Consider the following 23,644-nt stretch of genomic DNA (forward strand, 5'->3'; position numbering starts at 1 on the left):
AAACTTATTGGACCTTATTATTGGAATTGATTAAAACTTATTACACCTCATTTAAAATTGGAACTTATTAGACCTTAGACCTTATCTAACTTATTTTTATAAGGTGAAGAGAACAACCCATAAAAGATTAAATTAGATTAAAGAAATACTCGTATAAAAAAAAGGAAAAATTGATTTTTGCTACCTATCAAACACATCAAATTGAATTTTGCTACCTATCAAAACTTTTATTTTATTTTGCTACCTAACATATGCCCTTTTTTTAAATTTTGCTACCACTAAACGGAATCCGTTAAGTGGGTCCATAACGACACGTGTCGTGTTATTATTGGCCAAAAAAATTAAAAAAATAAATAAAAAATTTTTTAAAAAAAATTAAAAAAAAACTAAACTACCCAGCCACCACCCCCTTCCCCCCAACTCACCGCACCCCTCCCCGAAACCACCACCCGCGTCGCACCACCAGCCCCAACCCACCTGAACCCTCCCCCTCCCTTTCCCGCAACCGCGTCGCCCCCAAAAACCACCAAAACTAAAACCCTAGATCCCACCACGACCACGAATCTGGCCACAAATGGCCGAAATCATCCGGTTTTGGGGCTCAGTGGCCTTAACCGGCCGATTTCGGCCTTTTAAGGCCAGGTTCTTGGCCGTTTTTGGGGACGAGGGTTTTGGGTTTAGCGGTTTTGGGGGCGACGCGGTTGCGTGAAAGGGAGGGGGAGGGTTCAGGTGGGTTGGGGCTGGTGGTGCGACGCGGGTGGTGGTTTCGGCAAGGGGTGCGGTGAGTTGGGGGAAGGGGGTGGTGGCACGGGGGTGGTGGCTGGGTAGTTTAGGTTTTTCTTTTTATTTTTATTTTATTTTTTTATTTATTTATTTTTTTAATTTTTTTGGCCAATAATAACACGATACGTGTCGTTATGGACCCACTTAACGGATTCCGTTCAGTGGTAGCAAAATTTAAAAAAAAGGGCATATGTTAGGTAGCAAAATTCAATAAAAGTTTTGATAGGTAGCAAAATTCAATTTGATGTGTTTGATAGGTAGCAAAAATCAATTTTTCCTAAAAAAAATGTTTATACAATAGAGTATATGAAGATGCATGATAATTTTAAAAATAATTTAAGAATTTATATTGACAGTAAAATTAAAACATATGGTATCTTAATTCAAATTTCTAAACATTATTCAAAGATCGACAGATGTATCCTATTTTATATGAAGGATTATTTAGGAACAAAAGAGGTTTGATTTTGTTATAACAAGAGGGATTAGGTCCAAATTCCAAAAGATATATTTGGACACAAGATAAGCAATTATCAAAGGCTAATGCCTTTACAACTATACTTAATGGTTTAATGCTATAATAAACCACAAAGTGCGCAATTTGATTTTCATGCACTCCATTATAAGATTCTAATATTCTATCATTAGTAAATTAATTTATTATTCATTTATAATCCCAGTATCTCAACACTCAGTCCCTTGAATCATACGTAGTAGTATGATACTTTGATGTATAAATCCATGCACGTAATTTAAAATTAGAATAATGATACGGTGATTACTTGAATTCTTTTGGTGCTTATTTTTTTTATTAAAAAAAAAAAAAAAAGAATGTTAGCCCTTTACTTCTGTCGAAAGTTTAGGAAAAGGGCTGATATGGTATATCTCAAGCTTAAGATTACACAATTAATCCCTCTTCCCTCCCTACCTTATAAAAAGTAGGAGATTATTCTTATATTAAATAGTGCATGGATCATTATATCCCTTAAAATGTTTGTTTAACTTCTTACCCTATTGTAATTTTGTAATTTTTCCTAAAACCCATCAATTTATTAGAAATCAAATGGAAAATAGAATAATAAAGTTTAAAATTTTTTTATGTAATTTATTGGTTTAATTACATGACAACATTTGTCACTGGACAACGAAAGGTTGTTGCTAGCTTTATGTAGGAGGGGTTTTTTTAATCAATTTTGTGAAGGTCAAAATTAATGACTTACACATACATAATTGTGTTTAAAGGACATTGATGAAACCACTAGTGGAAAATATTAATCTATGATTGTGCCAAACTAGATGTACTTGGAAGAAAGGAAACCAAACTAATTACGGTGAAAAGGGGAAGAAAGCAGGATTCAAGGGAATTATGGGGCTACATAGAGTTTATTTTACAGCAAACCAAATTGTTAGAAGCATTAAGTCCGAGTTCATTTTCTGATTGTTTGTTAACTTTTGAGGATTGTGAAATCATGTGTATTTGAATACTATAATATATTAATGCAACTACTATGTATTGTGATGATGTGCCCTGTACTACTATATGTTGTAGCTTGTTGTTTCCAATCAGGTCAATGAGCGCAAAAGTTATATTAGTATCATAAGTTCCTATATAAAGTGTCAGCACGTTGTTTTTTTCACTACTTAAATAAGGGTACCGGTGCAACTTGTTGTATCAGGTTCCCCAGAATATCCTACAACTTCAAAGATTAGAGCCCTCGATAGCAGACAATTAACTCCATGTGAAGTGCAAACACAAGCCAAAAAAAATTAAGGCTAAGCAATAGAGAGATATATTTTCTTAATTAGTCCAATAACTCCGATCCATGTCAAGTGCAAACACAAGCCAAGAAAAAATAAGCCGAAAGATTGGCCATACCGCGCACAACACGCGCTTTGGCTGTCCTAGGTTTTGGAAAAGTCTAAACATAGCTAGCAATATACTTCCTCTGTTCTATTTTACTTGACCTATTTCTTTTATCACGCTTGTCAATGTAAAAGTTTAACGATCAATAGCTTTAATGCTTCATAAGTAAAAATTATAAAAGTTATATATATTATGATAGTACTTATTGAGGGGAATTCAAAAAGATTCGATATGAATATGTTTTTCCTTACATATTGTTCACAGTAGAGGGTCAAAGGAGGGGGGGTGAATAGTGTTAAAGTCAAAGCGGGTCAAGTAACAACAACAACAAAAAATAATAATAGAATTGTGACGGAGCAGTGAAAGGTAATCCAGGTCCGGCAGGTGGTGGAGCAATAATTAGAGACTATACGGGTAGTTTGATCACTGCATTTGCTTCCAATTTCGGAACTGCTCTGCTTTTAGAGCAGAGGTTCTTGCGCACACTAGAGGTCTTGAAATAGCCCGCAATTTACAAATTGAAAAGCTGGAAGTCCAAATGGACAATGCAACCTGTGTGCAAGCTCTTCTGAAGAAGAATGTAGTGCGAGGGGAATATGTGCATGATATCATATACTGCCAGAAGCTTATAGAGGACGATCGATGGGAAGTTAAAGTTGTTAAATTTTTTGAAACTCCTCAGATCGGAGTGTATTCCATTGACTCGTATATATAGGGTTGGAACGATGAGACCTAATCACATTAGGAAATCTCAAAAGATATTTACAGAATATTCACAAACTATATCCTTCTATACAGAATATTATCTAGAATATTTATCATATTCTAACACACCCCCGCAGTCATAGCGGGAGGAGGGCGAACGCTGAGACTTAATCTGAACACCAAAAATAGTTGTCGAGGTAAGCCTTTCGTGAAAATGTCTACAAACTGATAACATGATGGAATGTGCAATACCCGTACATGCCCCAATGTCACCTTTTCTCGCACGAAATGAATTTTTATTTTGATGTGCTTGGTGCATTGGTGCTGGACGGGGTTATGAGATAAATAAATTGCACTGACATTATCACAATAAACAACAATGGCCTTGCGAAGAGGACAATGTAACTCCAAAAGAAGATTACAAAGCCAACATGCCTCGGCAACAACATTTGCGACTCCCCTGTATTCTGCCACTGCACTTGATTTTGAAAGAGTAGGTTGATGCTTAGAAGACAAGGAAACGAGATTGTCCCTTAGAAAGCAACAATAACCCGAGGTCGATCGACGAGTGTCTGGGCACCCGCTCCAATGTGCATCAGTATAAGTAATCAAGTTTGTAGGAGATGAAGGATATAAATGTAACCCGTGATCAATGGTACCTTGAATATATCGCAGGATGCGTTTCAATGCATCATTATGTGCCTCTCTGGGATCGTGCATGATGAATAAACAAACCTGCTGAACTGCATAGGCTATATAAGGGCGAGTGAAAGTGAGATACTGTAATGCACCTACAAGACTGCGATAAAGTGTTGGATCATGAAATTTAGGACCGAACGTTGCACTGAGCTTGGATTGAGTATCCACTGGAGTCACCGCAGGCTTACAACTGCCCATGCTTGCGCGCTCTAAAATAACCTGAGCATACTTCTGCTGAGATAAGAGCATATACGAAGGAGTACGAGTGACAACAATACCCAGAAAAAAATTCAAAGGACCTAAGTCAGTCATAGAAAACCCAGTAAGTGAGAGATGATGCGGTCCCGTAACAGATCAGAAGATGTAACCAACACAATATCATAAACATATAATAACAAATATGCCATATCATTCCCATGGCGGAAGATAAATAATAAATTATCCATCTTTGCAATGACAAAACCCATCTGCAAGAGATAGTTAGCAAATTGCTGATACCAAGCTCTCGGAGCTTTTTAAGACCATACAAAGCCTTGCGGAGTCTGTGATATGTCCATTTTATATAGTGTTTTACCCCCGTCCCTTGGTCGTTATTAGTAGTGTTTTTGGCTCTTTAGAGCCACTTTTATTACTAATTTGTGTGTTCTAGTGTTTTCGTAGTTTTAGTTGTATTCTACAGGAAATTGCACTCTTGGAGCATTTTCCCGGGCTTTATGGATCAACTACGGACGCTAGAAGGACACGACCACTTTTGGAGCCCAGGATCGGTGAGAGCCGGTGATTAAGGGCTCGGTAATTGGGATCCCGAGGCATTTGGACCAAGTACTCAAGACCCGAGGAGGAAATCCGGATTGGGCCGAGAAATCAAGCCCAATCGAAGTCCAAGCTCAAGGAGAAGCAACCGCCCGATCGGGCTACCTCTAGCACGATCGGGAGCGGCAAGACTATTAGGCTGAGCGTGCTGAGGCGCGCCCGATCGTGCGAGCTGCTAGCACGATCGGGCGATGCTGCTTGGGAAGAACGCGAAGAAAAAGGCGCGCCCGATCAGGCGGCCCTTCGCCCGATCGGGCGCGCGTTTTTGGAAGACCTGATTAAGTTTAGTTTTAATTATTGTTTTAGAAAACGTTTAAATACGATTTTGTACGGAATTATTAGAGGACCTTCTTCCTTAGACTTTCTCTCTCTACTTAGTATTTTTCTCTCTTTTAAATTCTTTCTCAACTTTTGTTCTTAATTCTTCCATTAATTCTAGATTACTTTTTGGTAACAATTTCTTCCCCTTTAATTTCAGTTATTTTATTTGCTCCCTTGATTATGCTTTTATTTATTTATTTGATTAGTTTAGTCAAGATGATTTGTGAGTAGTTTAATTTCTAGGGTTTATGGGGATCTAATAAATAATATGAAGGGGTAATTTATTGTTGTTAATTATCAATGCTAGATTAATTTCCTATTGATTGATTTAATGCTCTGTGACTAGATTAGGCCTGTCTTTTATGCATGAGTTTGACAACATTGATTCGAGATTCGAGATTCGACAGATGAGAATTAATGTTTAGGTCTAGTTTCAATAGGCAGATTAATTTATAAATGGTTAAGTCGAGATTCGAGAGATGAGATTTAATACCGGTAAATTAATTGTGTGATTGTAATACGTAGCGAAAGCCCTTTATAATCTGGTTAATTGATGCATTGATGATTGACTATTATTGATTATTGGTATTGCATGATAATTTCTTATTGAATTGTTTTAACGCTTTACAATTGCGGCTTGTAAAAGTATAGCAATATTAAATTGATGAATCGAGCAGATGTTAATTTGATATTAAAGGCTATTTTCAATAAGAACTTAGATCTAGTAAATTGCGAAAGCCTGTTAGATCTATGGAGATTAATAAATTGCGAGAGTTTGTTAATCATGTTATTTATGCAATGTTAATGATTGATTACTATGTTTTACCCTGTAGTATTATTTATTGGTGAACCTATACCCTAGATCCTTTTATATATTGTTTTCTCCCTATTCTCAATCTTAGTAGTTTAGTTTCATATTTAAACAGAAATATTGGTTACTTCATAATCTAGATTATTTTAGTTAATTAGGAATAGAAAGACTTGTTTCCCTGTGGAGAACGACCCTACTTCCCTATCTACATTAGTTAGAGGATTTAGGTATTACTTTTGATTTGGGGATACGACTTTACCCTGTCAGTCTGCAAACATAACCTGGGAACCTCTTGTTAACAAACCCGGGGGGTTGATGCATGTACACACACTCATTCCAATCACCATGCAAAAAGGCATTTTTAACATCAAGTTGGTGAATTGACCATTTACGAGCCATAGCCAAACTCAACACAGTTCGAATAGTGGCCACTTTAACAACCAGACTGAAAGTTTCATCACATTCAACACCTTCGACCTGAGACCTTCCATCACAAACTAAACAAGCTTTGTATCTTTCAAGATCACCATTAGCATTTAATTTATGACAAAACAACCACATGCAATTAATAATGTTCACCCCCGTAGGCCTAGGAACCAAATCCCAAGTCTCCGTTTCAATTAAAGCACTATATTCATCACGCATTGCCACATTCCAATTTGGGTCAGAAAGAGCTTGTCTGTGATTTTTAGGTAAAGGAGAACGGGTTATATAGGTGCTGGGTAGGGATACAATTAGTCTGAATTTGGGGTTGGGTTTGTAAATCCCATGTTTGGATCTGGTTTGCATTTGTGGTGAGCTGGGAATGGGCCTGGTTGGGGAGATTAGCGTGATTCCTCTTAATAGAGGTGGAGTGTATGTAGTTGGGCTAGAAGATTGGCTCGGGGAATGGGTAATGTGTGTTATGGGATGAGCAGGTTGCGGTTGGGCCTGTTGTGTGCCAACAAGCGCTGGGACTACGATTGGGGAGGCTTTTCAGCTTCTGGTGTGGCCGCTGAATTCCCATCTGGCGCTAGGCTTGGTTGGTGTGAAGTGGGTCGCAGGTTGGATGTAAGGGAGTTGACATGGCCACGGGTCTCTTGTGGAGTGGGCTGCTCATGAGTAATAGGTGGTAAATGTAACATATTTTGGCGTTGAAACAAAGGGGAGGGATCATTGTTGGCCTAAAAAGCATAATAAGAGGATCGAAAGTCAGAGATATTTTGATATGGAAGTGTGCTTTCGTCAAAAGTGACATGACGCAAGATTATGATTTTATTGGTAGAGAGATCTAAACACTTATATCCCCTATGTTCGGATGGATAGCCTAGGAAAACACATGGTGTGGATTGGGGAGCTAATTTGTGTTTGGCGGGGGCCGAAAGATTAGGAAAGCTGAGACACCCAAAGACCCAACGATGACTATATGAAGGAATGACACCAAAAATAGCTTGGGCCAGAGTAATATGATTGAGATTTTTAGTGGGCAAGATGTTCAATAAATAAGTAACCGTTTCAAGGGAATGACTCCAAAATGAAAGTGGGAGAGAAGCATGAAATAAAAGAGTACGTTTAATATTATTAATCGTACGAATCATGCATTCAACTTTGCAGTTTTGCGATGATGTATGTGGGCAAGAGAACCGAAAAACCAATCCATTTTTGACACAAAAAAGTTTGAATGGGTTATTAAAAAATTCACAACCATGATCACTTTGAAATGACTTAATAGGACGTTCAAATTGAGTAAGAACATATTGTCGAAAATTAAGAAAGGTTTGATAGGCTTGAGACTTGTAAGCAAGGGGTATAGTCAACACATAATGAGTATAATCATCTAATAAAGCTAAATAGTATTTATGACCTTTATCACTACGAATGGGAGAAGTCTAAAAATCAGCATGAATTATGTCAAACACAGAAAAGGTAGTACCATTAGAATTATAAAAAGGCAAACGAACATGTTTTCCCAATTGACAACCGACGTAGATATTAGAGTCTTGCTCCTTATTACAATCAATCAAATTATTACTCCTAATAAAGCTTAAAATGGGTGCTCCGGGATGTCCTAAGCGGTTGTTCCATGTAGATGAAGACAGGGCTGTGAGAGATGTAGCTAGACAAGTTGGTGGTGTGGTTGTGACTGGATAGAGATCCCCTGTACTATTTCATCTGGTTAGAATTCTCCCCGTTCGAAGATCCTTCACAAAAAAACCACTATGATCAAATTCTATAGACACAGAATTATCATTGGTAAATTTACGAACATATATTAAATTTTTTATAATTTGGGGAGCTAAATAAACATCACGAAGGGAAAGGGATTTATTTGCAATGTTAGAATGACCATAACCCGTTATTGGAATGCGATGATCGTTTCCCACTTGAATATAATTATTAGTGCTCAAATTAAAAAGGGGTAAGAGATTATCAACATTATTAGTCATGTGGGAAGAAGCACCGGAGTCCATATACCATGATGGATTATAATTTTGAAGGCCCATTGTAGCAAAAGCGTTCTCGAGATCAGCAGGTGTCATCGCCGAGTTGTAATCTGGGCCCAAATTGTAGTATGACTGTGATTGCGCTTGCTGGTATTGATAAGCAGATGGGCTTGACCTTGCAAAATATGCGGGCAGGAGACCTACTGCCTTGTGGAGAAGGATATGAGGGACGTTGACTGACCCATTGCTGCTGAGGATATGGACACGGGGCTCGACCCCATTGAGGTGCCCCTTATATGGCTTGAGGTTGCTGTGGCGGTGCTGCCCATGGAGGCTGCGAGTTAACCCATTGTGGTGCTCCTTGCTGTTGGGGTTGCTGTTGTTGCTGTCCTCTACCACGGTCTTTGCCACGCCCGCGACCACGACCAGCAAGGTCACCACCATGACCTACTGGCTGGGTCTGCTGATGTTGAGTGGAAGGTGCGGTAGCAAGTTGAGCAGGGTTGCCGGTTTGTGCCACAAACGATGAAGGTACAACACTAGTGTGTTTGGCACGACGAGATTCCTCAAGTAAGAGCCGGGATTGGCCTGTTTTAAACGAAGGTAAGGGCTCTATTTGTTGAATCATAGCAGCCACGGTATCGAAGTCGATGTTTGCGAGCCTTGAAACCAAACGAATAACTAACCAACTTTTGTTCTGATACGGGTTGATCAATATTCGCACGTTGATCCTTTAAGATTTTCAATTGTCGACAATATGAAGATATATCTATAAAATTAGAGAGATGCAGGGCATTAAATTAATTTTCAAGATAAACGGCTCTAGTTGATTTATTATCTTGAAATGTGGCCTTGAGTTTGTCCCAAACCTGTTGAGCTGTAGCTCCTTTGCACAGAATTGTTTCAAGCAAATCCTTATAAATTGTACCATAAATCCAGTTCTTGAGAATGGAATCAAGACGTACTTCCACATATCATCCGATAAGTCCGTCGGCTTAGGCGTTTTAGGGTAAATATGATCAAGCACATTATAGGCGTGTGTATGATATTCAAACAGTTTGACCCAATTTGAATATTGTACCTTTTCTCGGTCAAGAATAAGAGGAATGAGATTCTTGATAATATTAACACCTAGAGCAGGATGGAAGTCAGAAGAAAAAGATTCTCCATCTTTATTCATGATGGCAACAAGAAATTAGGTACACACCAAATTAATCGTAAAAGGGGAATAAAGAACAAAGAACTAATTGGTAAACCAATTAATTGTAGTGAGTACGTGGACTGAATCAAATTGTTGCCATGAAAAAATAAATAAAAGGAATTTGGAAACCAAAATGGAAAAATAAAGAAACTGAGTGAAAAAGAACTCAAAAGAGAAAATAAAAAATTGCGGGAGCTAGATCGAAAAACCTAAAGTTGTGATACCATGTTAGATTTTATGAAATCCTCATATCGGAGTGTATTCCATTGATTCGTATATATAGGGTTACAACGATGAAACCTAATCACATTAGGAATTCTCAAAAGATATTTACAGAATATTCACAAACTATATCCTTCGATACAAAATATTTTTTAGAATATTTATCATATTCTAACAAAAGTCATACATGTTTATCGAGAAGGCAACCGCACGGCGAATTGGTTGGCCAACCGTGGAGTCGTCCCGGATTCTCAATTAGTAGTTTTTAATAATGCTTCGACGAAGCTTGGTCGTATTTTAGAATAGGATATTAGGGGCGTGGCTATGCCTCGTCTAATTCCTCCCTAGCTAGTTAAGTAGTTGGTTTTTTTTTATTGCTTTATTTTTCTTGTTTTCTTTTTCTTTTCTCCGAGTCTTTATATCCTCATTTGGATATAATAATAATAATAATAATAGTAATAATAATAATAATAATAATAATAACAATAATAATAATAATAATAATAATAATAATAATAATAAAAATAACAATAACAATAAAAATAACAATAATAACAATAATAAAAATAATAACAATAATAAGAATAACAATAACAATAATAATAATAATAATAATAATAATAATAATAATAATAATAATAATAATAATAATAATAATAGTAATAATAGTAATAATAGTAATAATAGTAATAATAGTAATAATAATAATAATAATAACATTGGGTTGATTGGAGGAAACGACGGGGCTCTACGACTTGCAGATGTGCTGCTTTATTCCTGGGAAAGAGGCCTTGATGTATGTGTTGATTTGACGGGGTCTTCACCTTTGACACAATCGGGGTTGTCTGACTTCGTTCCTGGTCGTGTTGTGTCGGCGGCGGCTCAGCGGAAGCGGGACAAGTATGGGGCGCGTTGCAGGGCTATTGGCTATGGTTTTCTTCCTTTCTCCTTTTCTTCGTTGGGAGAATTAGAGAAGGATGCTATTGCGTTGCTGAAGCGGGTTCAGGCGTTCGCTAAGACTCAGGATATTGGTGCTCGTGCAGCTGCTCACATCTTCAGCAGGATCGGGTTCGCTATAGCTAGAGGGGTGGGGGCCCAGATTGTATCTCGGCTCCCTACCAATTTCTTGTAAATTGATTGACTCTGTAGGTTTTGTTTTTTGATAATAATAATAATAATAATAATAATAATAATAATAATAATAATAATAATAATAATAATAATAATAATAATAATAATAATAACATTAATAGTAAAAATAATAATACTAATAATAATACTAACAGTAACAGTAACAGTAATAATAATAACAATAATAATAATAACAGTAATAGTAAGAACATTTATAGTAAGAATAAGAACAGTAATAATAAGAACAATAATAATAAAACAGTAATAATAATAATAGTAATAGTAAGAACAATAATAGTAAGAATAAGAACAGTAATAATAAGAACAGTAATAATAATAAGAGCAGTAATAATAAGAACAATAATAATAATAATAAGAACAGTAATAATAATAAGAACAATAATAATAATAACAGTAATAATAATAACAATAATAATAATAACAAGAACAACAATAATAATAAGAACAGTAATAATAATAATAAGAACAGTAATAATAATAATAAGAACAGTAATAATAATAAGAACAACAACAACAACAACAACAACAACAACAACAACAACAACAACAACAACAATAATAATAATAATAATACCATACCTTGGTGGTAGGTAAGGTTATGTCAACGTTGAGAAAACGGAAGTTTTCTGGCCCACGGAGGACCCTCGTAGCCATCTCGTAGGTGTCTTTCCTCCGGATATTGCTCGTCTTGTGCATGGTGTTAAGCTGCTTGGTGGTCCTGTCAGTGCAGACTCCACTTTCTGTGGTGAGCTTGTTTCGAAGAGAGTATCGAAGACTACTGTGCTAATGGATACTGTTGCTAAGCTCGATGATCCCCAATGTGAGTTGTTACTTCTTCGTGCGTGTACTGGGGTTTCCAAACTCTACTTTGCTATGCGCACTTGTCCCCCTCGTCTTTTTGAAGCGACCCAAATTTATTTTGATGTGGCTCTTCGGGCATCTTTAGTGCGCATTGTGATTGCTTCGGGGCCTAGTTTTGGTGATTGGCAATGGCGACTTGCCACCTTGCCCTTTGCTTATGGTGGATTGGGTGTTTATTCAACAGGTGATGTTCGACACTATGCTTTTTTTGCGTTGCGTTTGCAGTCTTCTGGTCTCCAGGCTACCCTTCTTTGTGATTCTGGTATTGTAGGTTCAGGATCAGCCTTCAATGGTGCTCTATGTCTTTTTAATGGAACCGTGGAGACTGACCTTATGCGTAAACCTAGTGAGATTTCTGCCCCCAAACTCATGAAGAAATTGGCAGGTATATATTTTACGAAGGTTACTGCTTCTGCAACATCCACTTTCTCCTTATCTCTGCGTCAGGTTTCCTTATGGAAGTCCCAGCAGAGGGATCAAACTTCGGCCTGGTTGCGAGTCATCCCAATATCGGGGTTGGGTTAGACTATGAACGGTAAGACTTACCGTTCTGTTCTTTGTTATAGATTGGGCGTTCCATTGTTCTCCGTTTCGGCACCGTGTTCTGCTTGCTCAAGGGTTTTCGACGGGGATATTTTTGGGGATCATGTAGTGTCCTGTGCTAGAATGGTGGGTATTAAACATCGGCACAATGTTGTTCGTGATACCCTTGTTGATATTTGTTTTCGCTCTGGGATTTCTGCGAGAAAGGAGGTTAACGTTAGGTTAACGAGAGGAAATGACGGGGCTCTTCGACCAGCAGATGTGTTGCTTTATTCCTGGGACATAGGCCTTGTTGTATGTGTTGATTTGACGGGGTCTTCTCCATTGACACAATCAGGATTGTCTGACTTCGTTCCTGGTCGTGTTGTGTCGGTTGCGGCTCAGCGGAAGCGGGACAAGTATGGCACGTGTTGCAGGGCTATTGGCTATGGGTTTCTTCCTTTCTCCTTTTCTTCTTTGGGGGAATTAGAGAAGGATGCTGTTGCGTTGCTGAAGAGGATTCAGGCGTTCGCAAAGACTCAAAATATTGGTGCTCGTGCAGCTGCTCACATCTTCAACAGGATTGGATTCGCTATAGCTAGAGGAGTGGGGGCCCAAATTGTATCTTGGCTCCCCATTAATTTCTTGTAATTTGATTGACTTTGTAGGTTTTGTTTTTAATAATAATAATAATAATAATAATAATAATAATAATAATAATAATAATAATAATAATAATAATAATAATAATAATAAGGAAATTTTAGAAAATAACACCACAAAAAAACCCAAATTTTGATTATAACACCACAACAAAAAAAACTTTTGTAATAACACCACAAAAAACCTCAAATTTTTGATTTCACCACTTATTGCTAACGCCATCCAAAAAACCGTTAATGGACCCCATATTATACACGTGGCAGTAATCTATTGGATTAAAAAAATGAAAAAAAAAACCCAAAAACCCTAACCCAGCCACCACCTTCACCACCGGCGCCGATTCCCCCTAGCCCCACCACCGTCACCCTAACACCCACTGCCGGCTCCCCCATTCGACCACTCTCGATTGACGAAATCTGCCAAGCCGACCACCTGAACAACGACGCACCACACTGTACCCAACCCCAGCCTAGCCACCAAGCCCACCACTGGCGTTCACCCCCATCCTCCTTAACCAACCCTGAAAAGCCTATCTTCCACCAGACGCACCGATTAACCCAGCCCACAACTCCCCTTAGCCTAGCTACCACCGAAAACGGCCACTTCCAGTTGAAATCGGCCGGTTTAGGGCGGAAGTGGTCAAATTCGACCCTAAAGTAGCCGATCTCGACCGCTAGTAGCTATTCCAGTGGCTGGGAAGTGCGAATTCGACTTGGTGTTGTTGGAGCTATGAGGCAAGGCGAAGCTGCGGTGGTTTTCGGGGAGGGGGAGGAGAGGGTTTCGCCGGTTTAGGTGGGGCAGGGGTGCCGATGGCTTGTGTTAGGATGTTGGTGGTGGGGGACGTACAGGTGCTGCCGGTGGTGCAGTGGGCTGGGTTAGGTTGTTTAGGGTTTTTTCTTTTTAATTTTTGATTTTTCTTTTTATTATAATTTTTTTAAAACCAATAAGTTATTGACATGTGTCTGTTATGGGCTCCACTAACGGATTTCATCTACAAATCCGTTATGTGGTGGTGAAATAAAATTTTAGGATTTTTATGTGGTGTTATAATGAAAAAAAAAAAATTGTGGTGTTATAATCAAAATTTGGGTTTTTTTGAGGTGTTATTTTCTAAAATTTCCTAATAATAATAATAATAATAATAATAGTAGTAGTAGTAGTAGTAGTAGTAGTAGTAGTAGTAGTTGTAGTAGTAGTAGTAATAATAATAATAATAATAATAATAATAATAATAATAATAATATTATTATTATTATTATTATTATTATTATTATTATTATTATTATTATTATTATTATTATCTTCTTAACCTTCATTATTATTATTACAATGGTTGGCCAATTTATTTAATAGCTTGGCATGCCACATCATCTTCTTAACCTTCAACAATTCAAGCTATTTGTTGCTCCAATGGGTAAGCAAGTTGTAAATTAATTCCAATGGGTAAGCAAGTTGTAAATTAATTTATTTTTAAATTAATAATATTTTTTATCTAATAAATATTTTCCAAGCTAATTAGCTCTACAAAGTTAATTTGCTTGCCAAAGCTAATCAACAAGATGTGCAACAATGGTGTAGCTACTAGCTTAAGATTTTTAATATTTGCAAGCTAGTCCATTTTCCCAACCATTGGAGTTGCTCTTAGAGCAACTCCAATGGTTCCTTTTAGGGACTAGCTTGCAATTTTAATAATTTTCAAGCTAATAGCCAAACCATTGGAGGATAGTTTAATAATTAGCTTGGCCAAGCTAATGCCAAGCAAATTAGCTTAGCTAGGCTAATTAGCTTAGAAATTAATTGTCTCTAATAAAATACTAATTATTTAAAAAATAAAGCTGAAAAATCTAAATGCTAATTAGCTTAACCGTTGTGGCATAAATTAGCCCGAAGGAAAATAGCTTTGCAATCCTAGGTGGCATGTCAAGCTAATTTGGCCGTTGGAGTTGCTCTTATAAGCCGGTTAGGACTAAGGAAAAATGATAATGTGGTTTTTGGGTCGAGTTGTCATGTATTTTGAGTCAGTGTTACCAAGTCTCATATTTCAATTTAATTTTGCAAAAGTATTAGCACAGCTGCCTGGGACAGGAATCGAACCTGCGATCTTCTGGCCATAAATTACTTCTACACTTACACTCTCTTAATTTCTTTCGAGTTTCCACCATTGTTGTCAAATCCTTCTCCCTCCCTCTCTCCCCTCCATTGAAGCGTACTCCTAATTCTCCATTGAAGCGTCTTCTGAGATTTCCGTCTTCCATTGAAGCATCTTTTCAGGTAAAATGTTTATTATTTAATAATCAAATGTCATTTATCAATCTAGGGTTTATTGTAAATTAAATATTCAGTAGAGTCAAATTAAGGTTCCTTTCAGCTGGATTATTGAAGTATAGGTTATAATTACTCAAGTTATGAATTTAATTTGATTTATGGACTCTAATTTGATAATTGAGCCAAATTTGGTTGCTAAAGTGTAGCAGAACTCTTCAATTTTAATGCAGAACTATGAAAATGGTTTAGGTTGGAATATATGTGGCAGCAGATACTTGTAAGAGGAACCATGCTATGCCGTATTTCAGGTAAAATCTTGAGAATTCAATTTTAATTTTTTTTTTTGTTTAAGCACAATAGATCTTATATGTTCTGGATTTATGTTGTGCATTTATTCTATCTTTTCGGAAGTTATGTAGTATTATTACTGTTATATAAAGTTGCACACATAATTTGGTGCTTGGACTTGTTAAGGCTACTTGTAATCGATTTCTTAATTGTGTAGTACAGCCCTCCCTTTTCGTTGCTCCCACTTTTTTGGTGTTCTGCAAGTATTTTTAGACACAAAATTAATGTTTCCTCCGCTCCATATTACTTGCAACAATACGAGTTTCATGCTTGCTATTGCACAATTTAAACTACTACGTATTAAAATAGATCCCACAAGACTATATTTTATCTTTTGCATAGATCACACAAGGGAGAGTATAAATAGTGTTAGAAACCTAATGTTGCCACTAAAGTTGAGCAGAGGAAGTATATTAAATGATGAGATATCTATTTAGAATTTGAATTTGTCTCCAATTTTTTACTAGGCTTGTGTTCCACAACTATTAATATGCTACTTTCTACACAGGAATTATCCATCATTTGGATTATAGGCATGGTCTATCCTACGTCATTCATAGTAGATTTACATCCTTGCATGGTAAACATCCCGAGCAGGAGCTCAGGGGTCTTACATCTCCTGGTCGGGATAGCAATGGAAGCTCTAGATATGTCCGGCTATCAAACCAAAGTGTTGAAGATGTGTGCAAAATCTTGGAGAGTGGACCTTGGGGCCCTGGCGTAGAGACTGCTTTACGTGGGATCAGTGAAAAGCCTCAGCAAGAACTAATCATTGCAGTCTTAAAGAAGATGAAGGATGCTAATACAGCCATAAAATATTTTCGATGGACTGAGAGGAGCACTAACCAAGTGCATTGCCCTGAGGCATATAATATTCTCCTCATGATCATGGCTAGAAGTAGACAGTTCCATAATCTTGAAGAGATATTAGAGGAGATGAGTCATGCTGGTTTTGGGCCATCAAACAGCACATGTGTTGAGTTTGTTTTATGCTGTGTAAAGTCGCATATGTTGGATCAGGCTTTCAATTTTATACAAATTATGAGGAAATTCAAGTTCCGACCTGCGTTCTCAGCTTATACAACTCTTATAGGCTCTCTTTCTGTGGTTAACAAGCCTGACCTTCTGCTTACTCTCTTTCAACAGATGCAAGAGCTAGGTTATGAGGTAAATGTACATCTGTTTACCACTGTCATTCGCGCTTTTGCCCGGGAAGGGAATATTGATGTTGTTCTCTCTCTGCTAGATGAGATGAGAAACAATGCTTTTGTGGCAGACATTGTACTTTATAATGTATGCATTGACTGTTTTGGGAAGCTTGGCAAGGTGGATATGGCCTGGAAATTCTTTCACGAAATGAAAGCACAGGGTTTTATGCCCGATGATGTGACATATACTAGCATGATCGGGGTTCTATGCAAAGCTAATAGGCTTGATGAAGCAGAAGAGCTTTTTAATCAGATGGAAGATGGACGTGAAGTACCATGCGCATATGCATATAGCACCATGATAATGGGTTACGGCTCAGCTGGGATGTTTGAAAAAGCCTATATGCTACTGGAGAGGCAAAAGGAAAAAGGGTCAATTCCAAATGTGATTGCTTACAACTGCATTCTTACTTGCCTCGGTAGGAAAGGGAAAGTAGAAGAGGCTTTAAAATTATTTGATGACATGAAGAAAGATGCAGCACCCAACCTTCTAACATATAATATTCTTATGGACATGCTATGCAGTTTAGGGAATGTTGATGCCGCTCTTAAATTGCAAGATGCCATGAGAGAAGCTGGATTATTTCCTCATGTTATGACTGTAAACATTATGATCAATCGTTTGTGTAAAGCCCGTAAACTTGATGAAGCTTGTTCCATATTTGAAGGGCTAGACCATAAATTCTGCACCCCAGATGCTGTAACATTTTGTACCTTAATTGATGGTTTAGGTCGCAATGGTAGAGTTGATGATGCATACAGATTGTACGAAAAGATGTTGGATTCTGGCCATGTTCCTAACGCTGTTGTATTTACATCTCTTATCCAGAATTTCTTTAATGTTGGCAGGCCAGCAGATGGTCACAAGGTTTACAAGGAAATGCTTCGTAATGCCTGTTCTCCTGACCTGAGACTCCTTAATACTTACATGGATTGTGTTTTTAAAGCTGGTGACGTTGATAAAGGCAGAGCATTGTTTGAGGAAATTAAGACTAGAGGGTTTGCTCCAGATGTACAGAGCTATTCAATATTGATAAATGGTCTTGTCAAGGCAGGATTTGCACGTGAAACCTATCAAATATATTACTCGATGAAGGAACAAGGCTATGTATTGGACACTCGTGCATATAATATTATTATTGATGGATTTTGCAAGTCAGGTAAGGTGAACAAGGCCTACCAATTACTGGAGGAAATGAGAGCTAAAGGTGCTGTGCCCACTGTAGTCACTTATGGTGCTGTTATTGACGGGCTTGCAAAGATTGACAGGCTTGATGAAGCATATATGCTCTTTGAGGAAGCCAAATCAATTGGAATCATTCTGAATGTGACTGTTTATAGTAGCCTTATTGATGGCTTTGGGAAAGTTGGTAGAATTGATGAAGCATATCTGATTATGGAAGAAATGATGCAAAATGGCCTGACACCTAATGTGTACACATGGAATTCTCTGCTTAATGCGCTGACCAAGGCAGAGGAGATCAATGAAGCCCTTGTCTGCTTTCAGTCAATGAAAGATTTGAAATGCACTCCAAATGCTTTCACTTATAGCATTCTCATTGATGGTCTTTGTCGTGTTCGCAAATTCAACAAGGCCTTTGTATTTCTTCAAGATATGAAGAAACTAGGACTAGAGCCCAATGCAGTGACCTACACTACCATGATTTGTGGACTTGCAAAGGCTGGCAATGTAACAGAAGCTTATGCACTTTTCAAGAAGTTTAAAGAAAAGGGAGGTAGACTTGATTCAGCCTGTTATAATGCTACAATAGAAGGGCTAAGCATTGCAAATAGGGCTTTAGATGCCTACATGCTTTTTGAAGAGGCCCGTCAGAAAGGATTTGATATTCATTCCAAAACTTGTGTTGTTCTTTTAGATGCATTGCACCGTGCTGATTGTCTTGAACAGGCAGGATTTGTTGGTGCCATCCTCAAGGAAACTGCAAAAGCAAAGCATGCTTCAAGATCTTTTTGATTAAATTACACTGTAGAAATTTTTGAAAATGAGGATTAGCCACTGTCAGTATAGCTTGGTGAAATACGAGTCTTTGATCTGGCGAATAGGCTCTATCAATGAGATACCTCATCCTTCTCTGTACATCAGCTTTACTCTCCTCTCTATAGTGCGGCTCGTCTTGTTTCTAAACTTCCATCATCCAGTCGCTAACATGCATGCTTCCTTAAGGCTAGTTCTCTTCTGTCTTTCCTACTTCCTTATATTTGCTGATGTTTTAAGTCAGAATTTGTTGTTACTTTGTTTTGTGCCCTAATTTATTTTATGTGTTGCAGCTCCACTGGCAATATGCCCTAATTTTCTTTGTGATTGAAGTGCTGCAAAATTAAAAAGTTCCTCTTTTTCCAGCGTGTGCACTTCTCTTACATTGTAATGTGCGGTAACTTATCTAATTGCTAAGCTACTGTGATTTCCGCATAATTTCAGTACTTTATGTGAAATTAGTATACTCCGTTGGAGATAAATTTTTGGTTCATATTGTCTACCCCATCCTCTTGGGATGAAGGCTTTAGCTTTGTTGAATTGTTTTGAATATTAATTCATTATTTTTAAAAATATAATAATTAGTTTCATGGTAAATCGTTTATTACGTTTGGTTATTATGTAGTATAGTTAGCTTGTTTTCTCCTTGCTTCATCATGCCGTGCGCTTTTGTCTTGATAATATATGTAAGGTAGGGAAAGATATATGTGTATGTATTTGTTGAAATCTGGGCTATTTTGGTTGTTGATGTTGAGTTGATATTTCTTTTGAATGAATGTATGTCTTAAAGTGGATGGGGACTTTCAGTTATTAGTCAGTTAGGGAGATACAGAGGAATTGGGCTTGATTAATTTTTTACTTTTATTTTTTTAAAATAATAATTTATGTTTACTTTGTGAGGATGCCATGCCTTCACATTTTGCTCTTCTCTCAGTTTCAATTACATATTTTTCTCTGACAATTAGTTTGTTATTATGATGTTGTTGTGCTTGTTGAATGCATGTTAGTGGCTTTTAATGTGTCTTATTTCTAGGATTATTTGAATTCTAAACTTTAAACTCTATTTATACTGCTATTCTGTTGATATCTTAGTATGAGGGCATGCAATTTTCTTTTGCTGCAAATTTTTCCTGTTTGATCTATATGAACCACCTATGTACTAGTTTTGTCTTGATAGAATAAGTTTGTTTTTATTCGTTACTTCTTAACCCTGTTAATTCTGTCCTGTATGATCTGTCTCTATGTACTACTGTACTACTAAAAGAATTAACTGGATTGGGTTACTTGGAAGTTGGAAGAAATTTGTATAAATTTTCCCTCAAAATTATATGCTTAGATCTCTGAAGTTATTTTCCTTTTAAAACTCTATCCATATCAGTAGAGGCAAAAGAGTGGGTTTTCCTCAACTAAGACAAGGTTTAATAATTTGTAACTTCTTCCAAACCGTGGCAATGTTACTATGTTGCGCTGCTGCTTCTATAACATCTGTATAATGGTGAACAGTCTTGCATAATTGTTTTGAACTTTTAGTCAGTGGTGTTTATGAAGGGGGCACCTACCTGAACTTGTAATGCAAATATTGTCTTAACGTCCTTTTTTCTTTTTTCCTGAACCGGGCTAAGCTCCCTCGCATAGCTTTATTTGTATTTGCATGATTAGTTATGTCTGCTGTCTGTTTATGGGCAATATGGCATCTTAGTAAAGCATACCAGCATACAACAATATTTTTCAGGATGATGATTATTTGAAAATATTTCCGGGCATGAAATCGATGTCATTTTTTAAAAATCAGCATTTTTATGCTTTATTGATTATGGTTCCTTAGGGCCTGTTTTGTTCAGCTTAATTTCAGTATAGTTCAGTTCAAATCAGTTCAGCTCACCTCAGCTCAAATCAGTTCAATTCAGCTCAGCCCCAATCAGTTCAGTTCAGTTGTTTTCAGTAAATTGGAATAGGCCCTTAGTTTGTTAGATCGCATTTGTTCTAAATAAGTGTTAGAAGGTCTAGCAGGATCAATCATTTTGGGTTTTGTGATCACATTCATTCCAGATGGGAATAGCTTATTGCTGCTTTCTTAGTCTAGTAGACGTTTCCTTGGGTTTTGTTACTTTAGTTGCGACATTAGTTGCTTACGTGGGGTGCACTTATGTGTTTTTCATGTTCATGTGACGAACATATTATGTCGGGTTAGATAATTGTACCATTTTTACCCTGCAAATCTAGAGTTACATTTGGTGGGCTTTAGTTTTCCTTATGGAACATTTTTTTTTTCCCTTTATCTGTTTTTTTTTTTTATTTTTTTTACTGTTGAATCTGATTAGATGTGATGTGAGCTTAGTTACTTGTATAATTTTACTTTCTAATTTTTTTCTTTTGCTGGTGGTGGAAATGTACACATACTGCTTACCACGACTATAAGGGAGGATTCTAAGTTAGCTCTGTATTATATTAAGGGGTTGGGTAGTGGTCTGGTAGGCGCGTATAATCCACATACAGAATGGACAAAGGAGAGAGAGGGGGGGGGGGGGGGTAAGGGTATAGGACAGCCCATAAATCCAGTGGAACCAGACCCTCATCTAAGGAGAAATCAGGGTAGAAGACAGCTCATTGCCCCACTTTGCAGGGTAACTGTATAGTTCAATCTGTATCAAGTATTTGTGCTGAAGTTTTGAAACTGCTTAATGTTTGTGCATGCTTTGTGATTATACTCTCTTATCAGTGCTATTCAGCTGAAATCAAAATAGATTAACTCTAAAAAAATAATAATAAATAAGCTCCTGTATCTTATGCAAGTTGATCAGAAATATCTAATGCCATTGAAATAAATTTATATGAATTATATCTGGAAGTTGTTACAATGATCAGTCAACACCAGCTAGATGCAAGGGAATGCTAAGAATTGAATAAAGTGATGCTAGATTTTCCCTTTGTCAATATTTGTGTCAGTATTATGTAATGGTAGATGAACCTGATCAATGTGATATGCTGGTGTTCTTTTCCATTTAGCTAATGTTTCTTCCATCACAGGGTCTGCATTCGTTTACTTGGCAAGTGGACAGACTTCAAAGCAAGCATCTTCTGTGACAACAATTTTGTAAGACAGCCAGGTTAGCTTTAATTAATATAATTTCTAAAGTGTCGCTCGATAAGATTCATGCCCGGGATCAGGTTTATGTGAATTGTGAAATAAATCAAATAATGTTGAGCTGAATAAGATTACTTTTTTTTTGTTAAATTTTTTTTTATACAGTGTTTAGTCTCGTCTGTTCATTTCTCTTGCCCTGTTACAATGTTAGACATTACATTATGGAAATTTGTTTGTTGAGATGAAAGCGTTGACTATTATTTTGATGTTATTAATGATGTTATTAATGTTTTGCAAAATCCTGGTTTAATCTGACTTGCTACACAATAGCATGCATGTTTTTGCTACGTGATCAGTATTTAAACAATCTAAAGCAGCAGAATTTTTGTCGTTTCCTATTAACTGTTTGTTGTAGCATCCTGTTTCCAAGCATCTGCTAAAATCTAAGAAAAAGATAAGACTAGCAGTGCTCTGGAATTTCCAGGAAATCTCATGTTGCTGAAGCTGTGACTTGTTTGGCGACATGATCTGAGCACTGCTAAATTATCTTTGAACAGCAGCTGCAGGCTATAACGGGTTTAATTAACGTAGGTTTTCATGGCCAGATGTCCTCGATGTTTATGGTACGTACGTTCTGCCAGCTTAGCTACCAAGCCATGATGACAGGCATCTACTGCTTGAACCTTTTTTTAGTGGAAGATTCCATGAGCAAGGATATTTATTGTTTTATTTTTTATTTATTTAAAATAACATCAATTGCATAAGTATTCATTGTTCTCTCCAGAACTAACTTAGGCATGCAGTATTTCAATCAGCTGATGATGTATGAAATAATACTATTAGCTAACCATACAAGATTAAAGTTTGGTCCTTTGAAGTATGTTTTTGGTGGAAGATGAAAGGTTGGGAATGTGGTATTTCGATCAGTTGGTGATGTACTATGTACGAAACACTCTTGGTTAACCAAATTTTGCCTTCAACTCTCCAAAATTTTGCCAGTTGGTAAAGAAGGTACTGTACTACTGTAGTATCTTTGTTTGTTTCTTCTGTGGATTTAAAATATAGTCTTTTCTTTTAAATAGTAAAATCCACTTTACCTGGAATCGTTGCACTAACCATATGAAAACAGTGTCCTCCCTCCAATAAAAATATAAAAACCATATAGTATGTGTACAAACTCCTAAGTACTCAATTACTCCCTTTGTCCAAGTAGCGGAGCCAGGAATTTCCAACTGGGGGGACATCACTTAATTTGACAAAAATGGTGTAACGCACAAATATTTAAATTGTAAAAGTTTTACTTTTTCCGTCCCTTAATTAGATGTCTACTTCTCTTTATTATGTGAATAATAAGTGAAGAAATTAATAGGCATTTAATTAAGGGATGGAGGGAGTATAACTTTAAAAAATAATAATAATAAAAAAAAACGAATAACTTAGGGTTCGTTTGACATCACTGTGGTTTTTTGTTTTTTGTTTTTTAAAAATATATTATATATGTCACATAATGAATCAAAAGTTATTTAGGCTTATTAAAATCATGATAATTTTGAAAACTGACAACAGAAAAGTGGAAATACCTTTTTCTTGTTTCCTGTTTTTGGTTTTTAGTTTTTAAAAAAACAGGAAACTGAAAACCAAAAATGATGCCAAACAAGCCCTTAGTAAAAACAAAAAGCCTATTTACCATTTATTGGCTTAT

At 36.8% G+C, this 23,644-nt stretch overlaps 1 protein-coding gene across 7 annotated transcripts; it reads left to right on the forward strand.

Annotated features, from left to right (window-relative positions):
• The first annotated feature begins 15,172 nt into the window (after nt 1-15,172).
• On the forward strand, nt 15,173-22,923 carry LOC145638784 (uncharacterized). Of its 7 annotated transcripts, none has more exons than XM_081689810.1 (6): nt 15,173-15,311; nt 15,555-15,613; nt 16,162-19,046; nt 19,151-19,254; nt 21,885-21,964; nt 22,427-22,923. In XM_081689810.1, exons 2-3 carry the CDS (start codon nt 15,565-15,567, stop codon nt 18,834-18,836), a joined length of 2,724 nt encoding a protein of 907 aa, XP_081545936.1. In that variant the 5' UTR covers nt 15,173-15,311; nt 15,555-15,564; the 3' UTR covers nt 18,837-19,046; nt 19,151-19,254; nt 21,885-21,964; nt 22,427-22,923. The 7 variants fall into 7 exon arrangements, with proteins under 7 accessions (XP_081545936.1, XP_081545937.1, XP_081545938.1 ...); XM_081689811.1 differs by having other exon boundaries at nt 22,500-22,923; XM_081689812.1 differs by having other exon boundaries at nt 19,151-19,244; nt 22,534-22,923.
• The last annotated feature ends 721 nt before the right edge of the window (nt 22,924-23,644 follow it).

This window comes from Chenopodium album, chromosome 7 (genome assembly GCF_948465745.1).
Source record: "Chenopodium album chromosome 7, dcCheAlbu1.1, whole genome shotgun sequence".
Lineage (NCBI taxonomy): Eukaryota > Viridiplantae > Streptophyta > Magnoliopsida > Caryophyllales > Amaranthaceae > Chenopodium > Chenopodium album.

Bases quoted from the DNA above. Each gene is read 5' to 3' on its own strand.
- LOC145638784 (XM_081689810.1), top strand. From the start codon at position 15,565: ATGTGGCAGCAGATACTTGTAAGAGGAACCATGCTATGCCGTATTTCA. The intron at 15,614-16,161 runs GTAAAATCTTGA...CTTTCTACACAG, and splicing joins CATGCTATGCCGTATTTCAG to GAATTATCCATCATTTGGAT.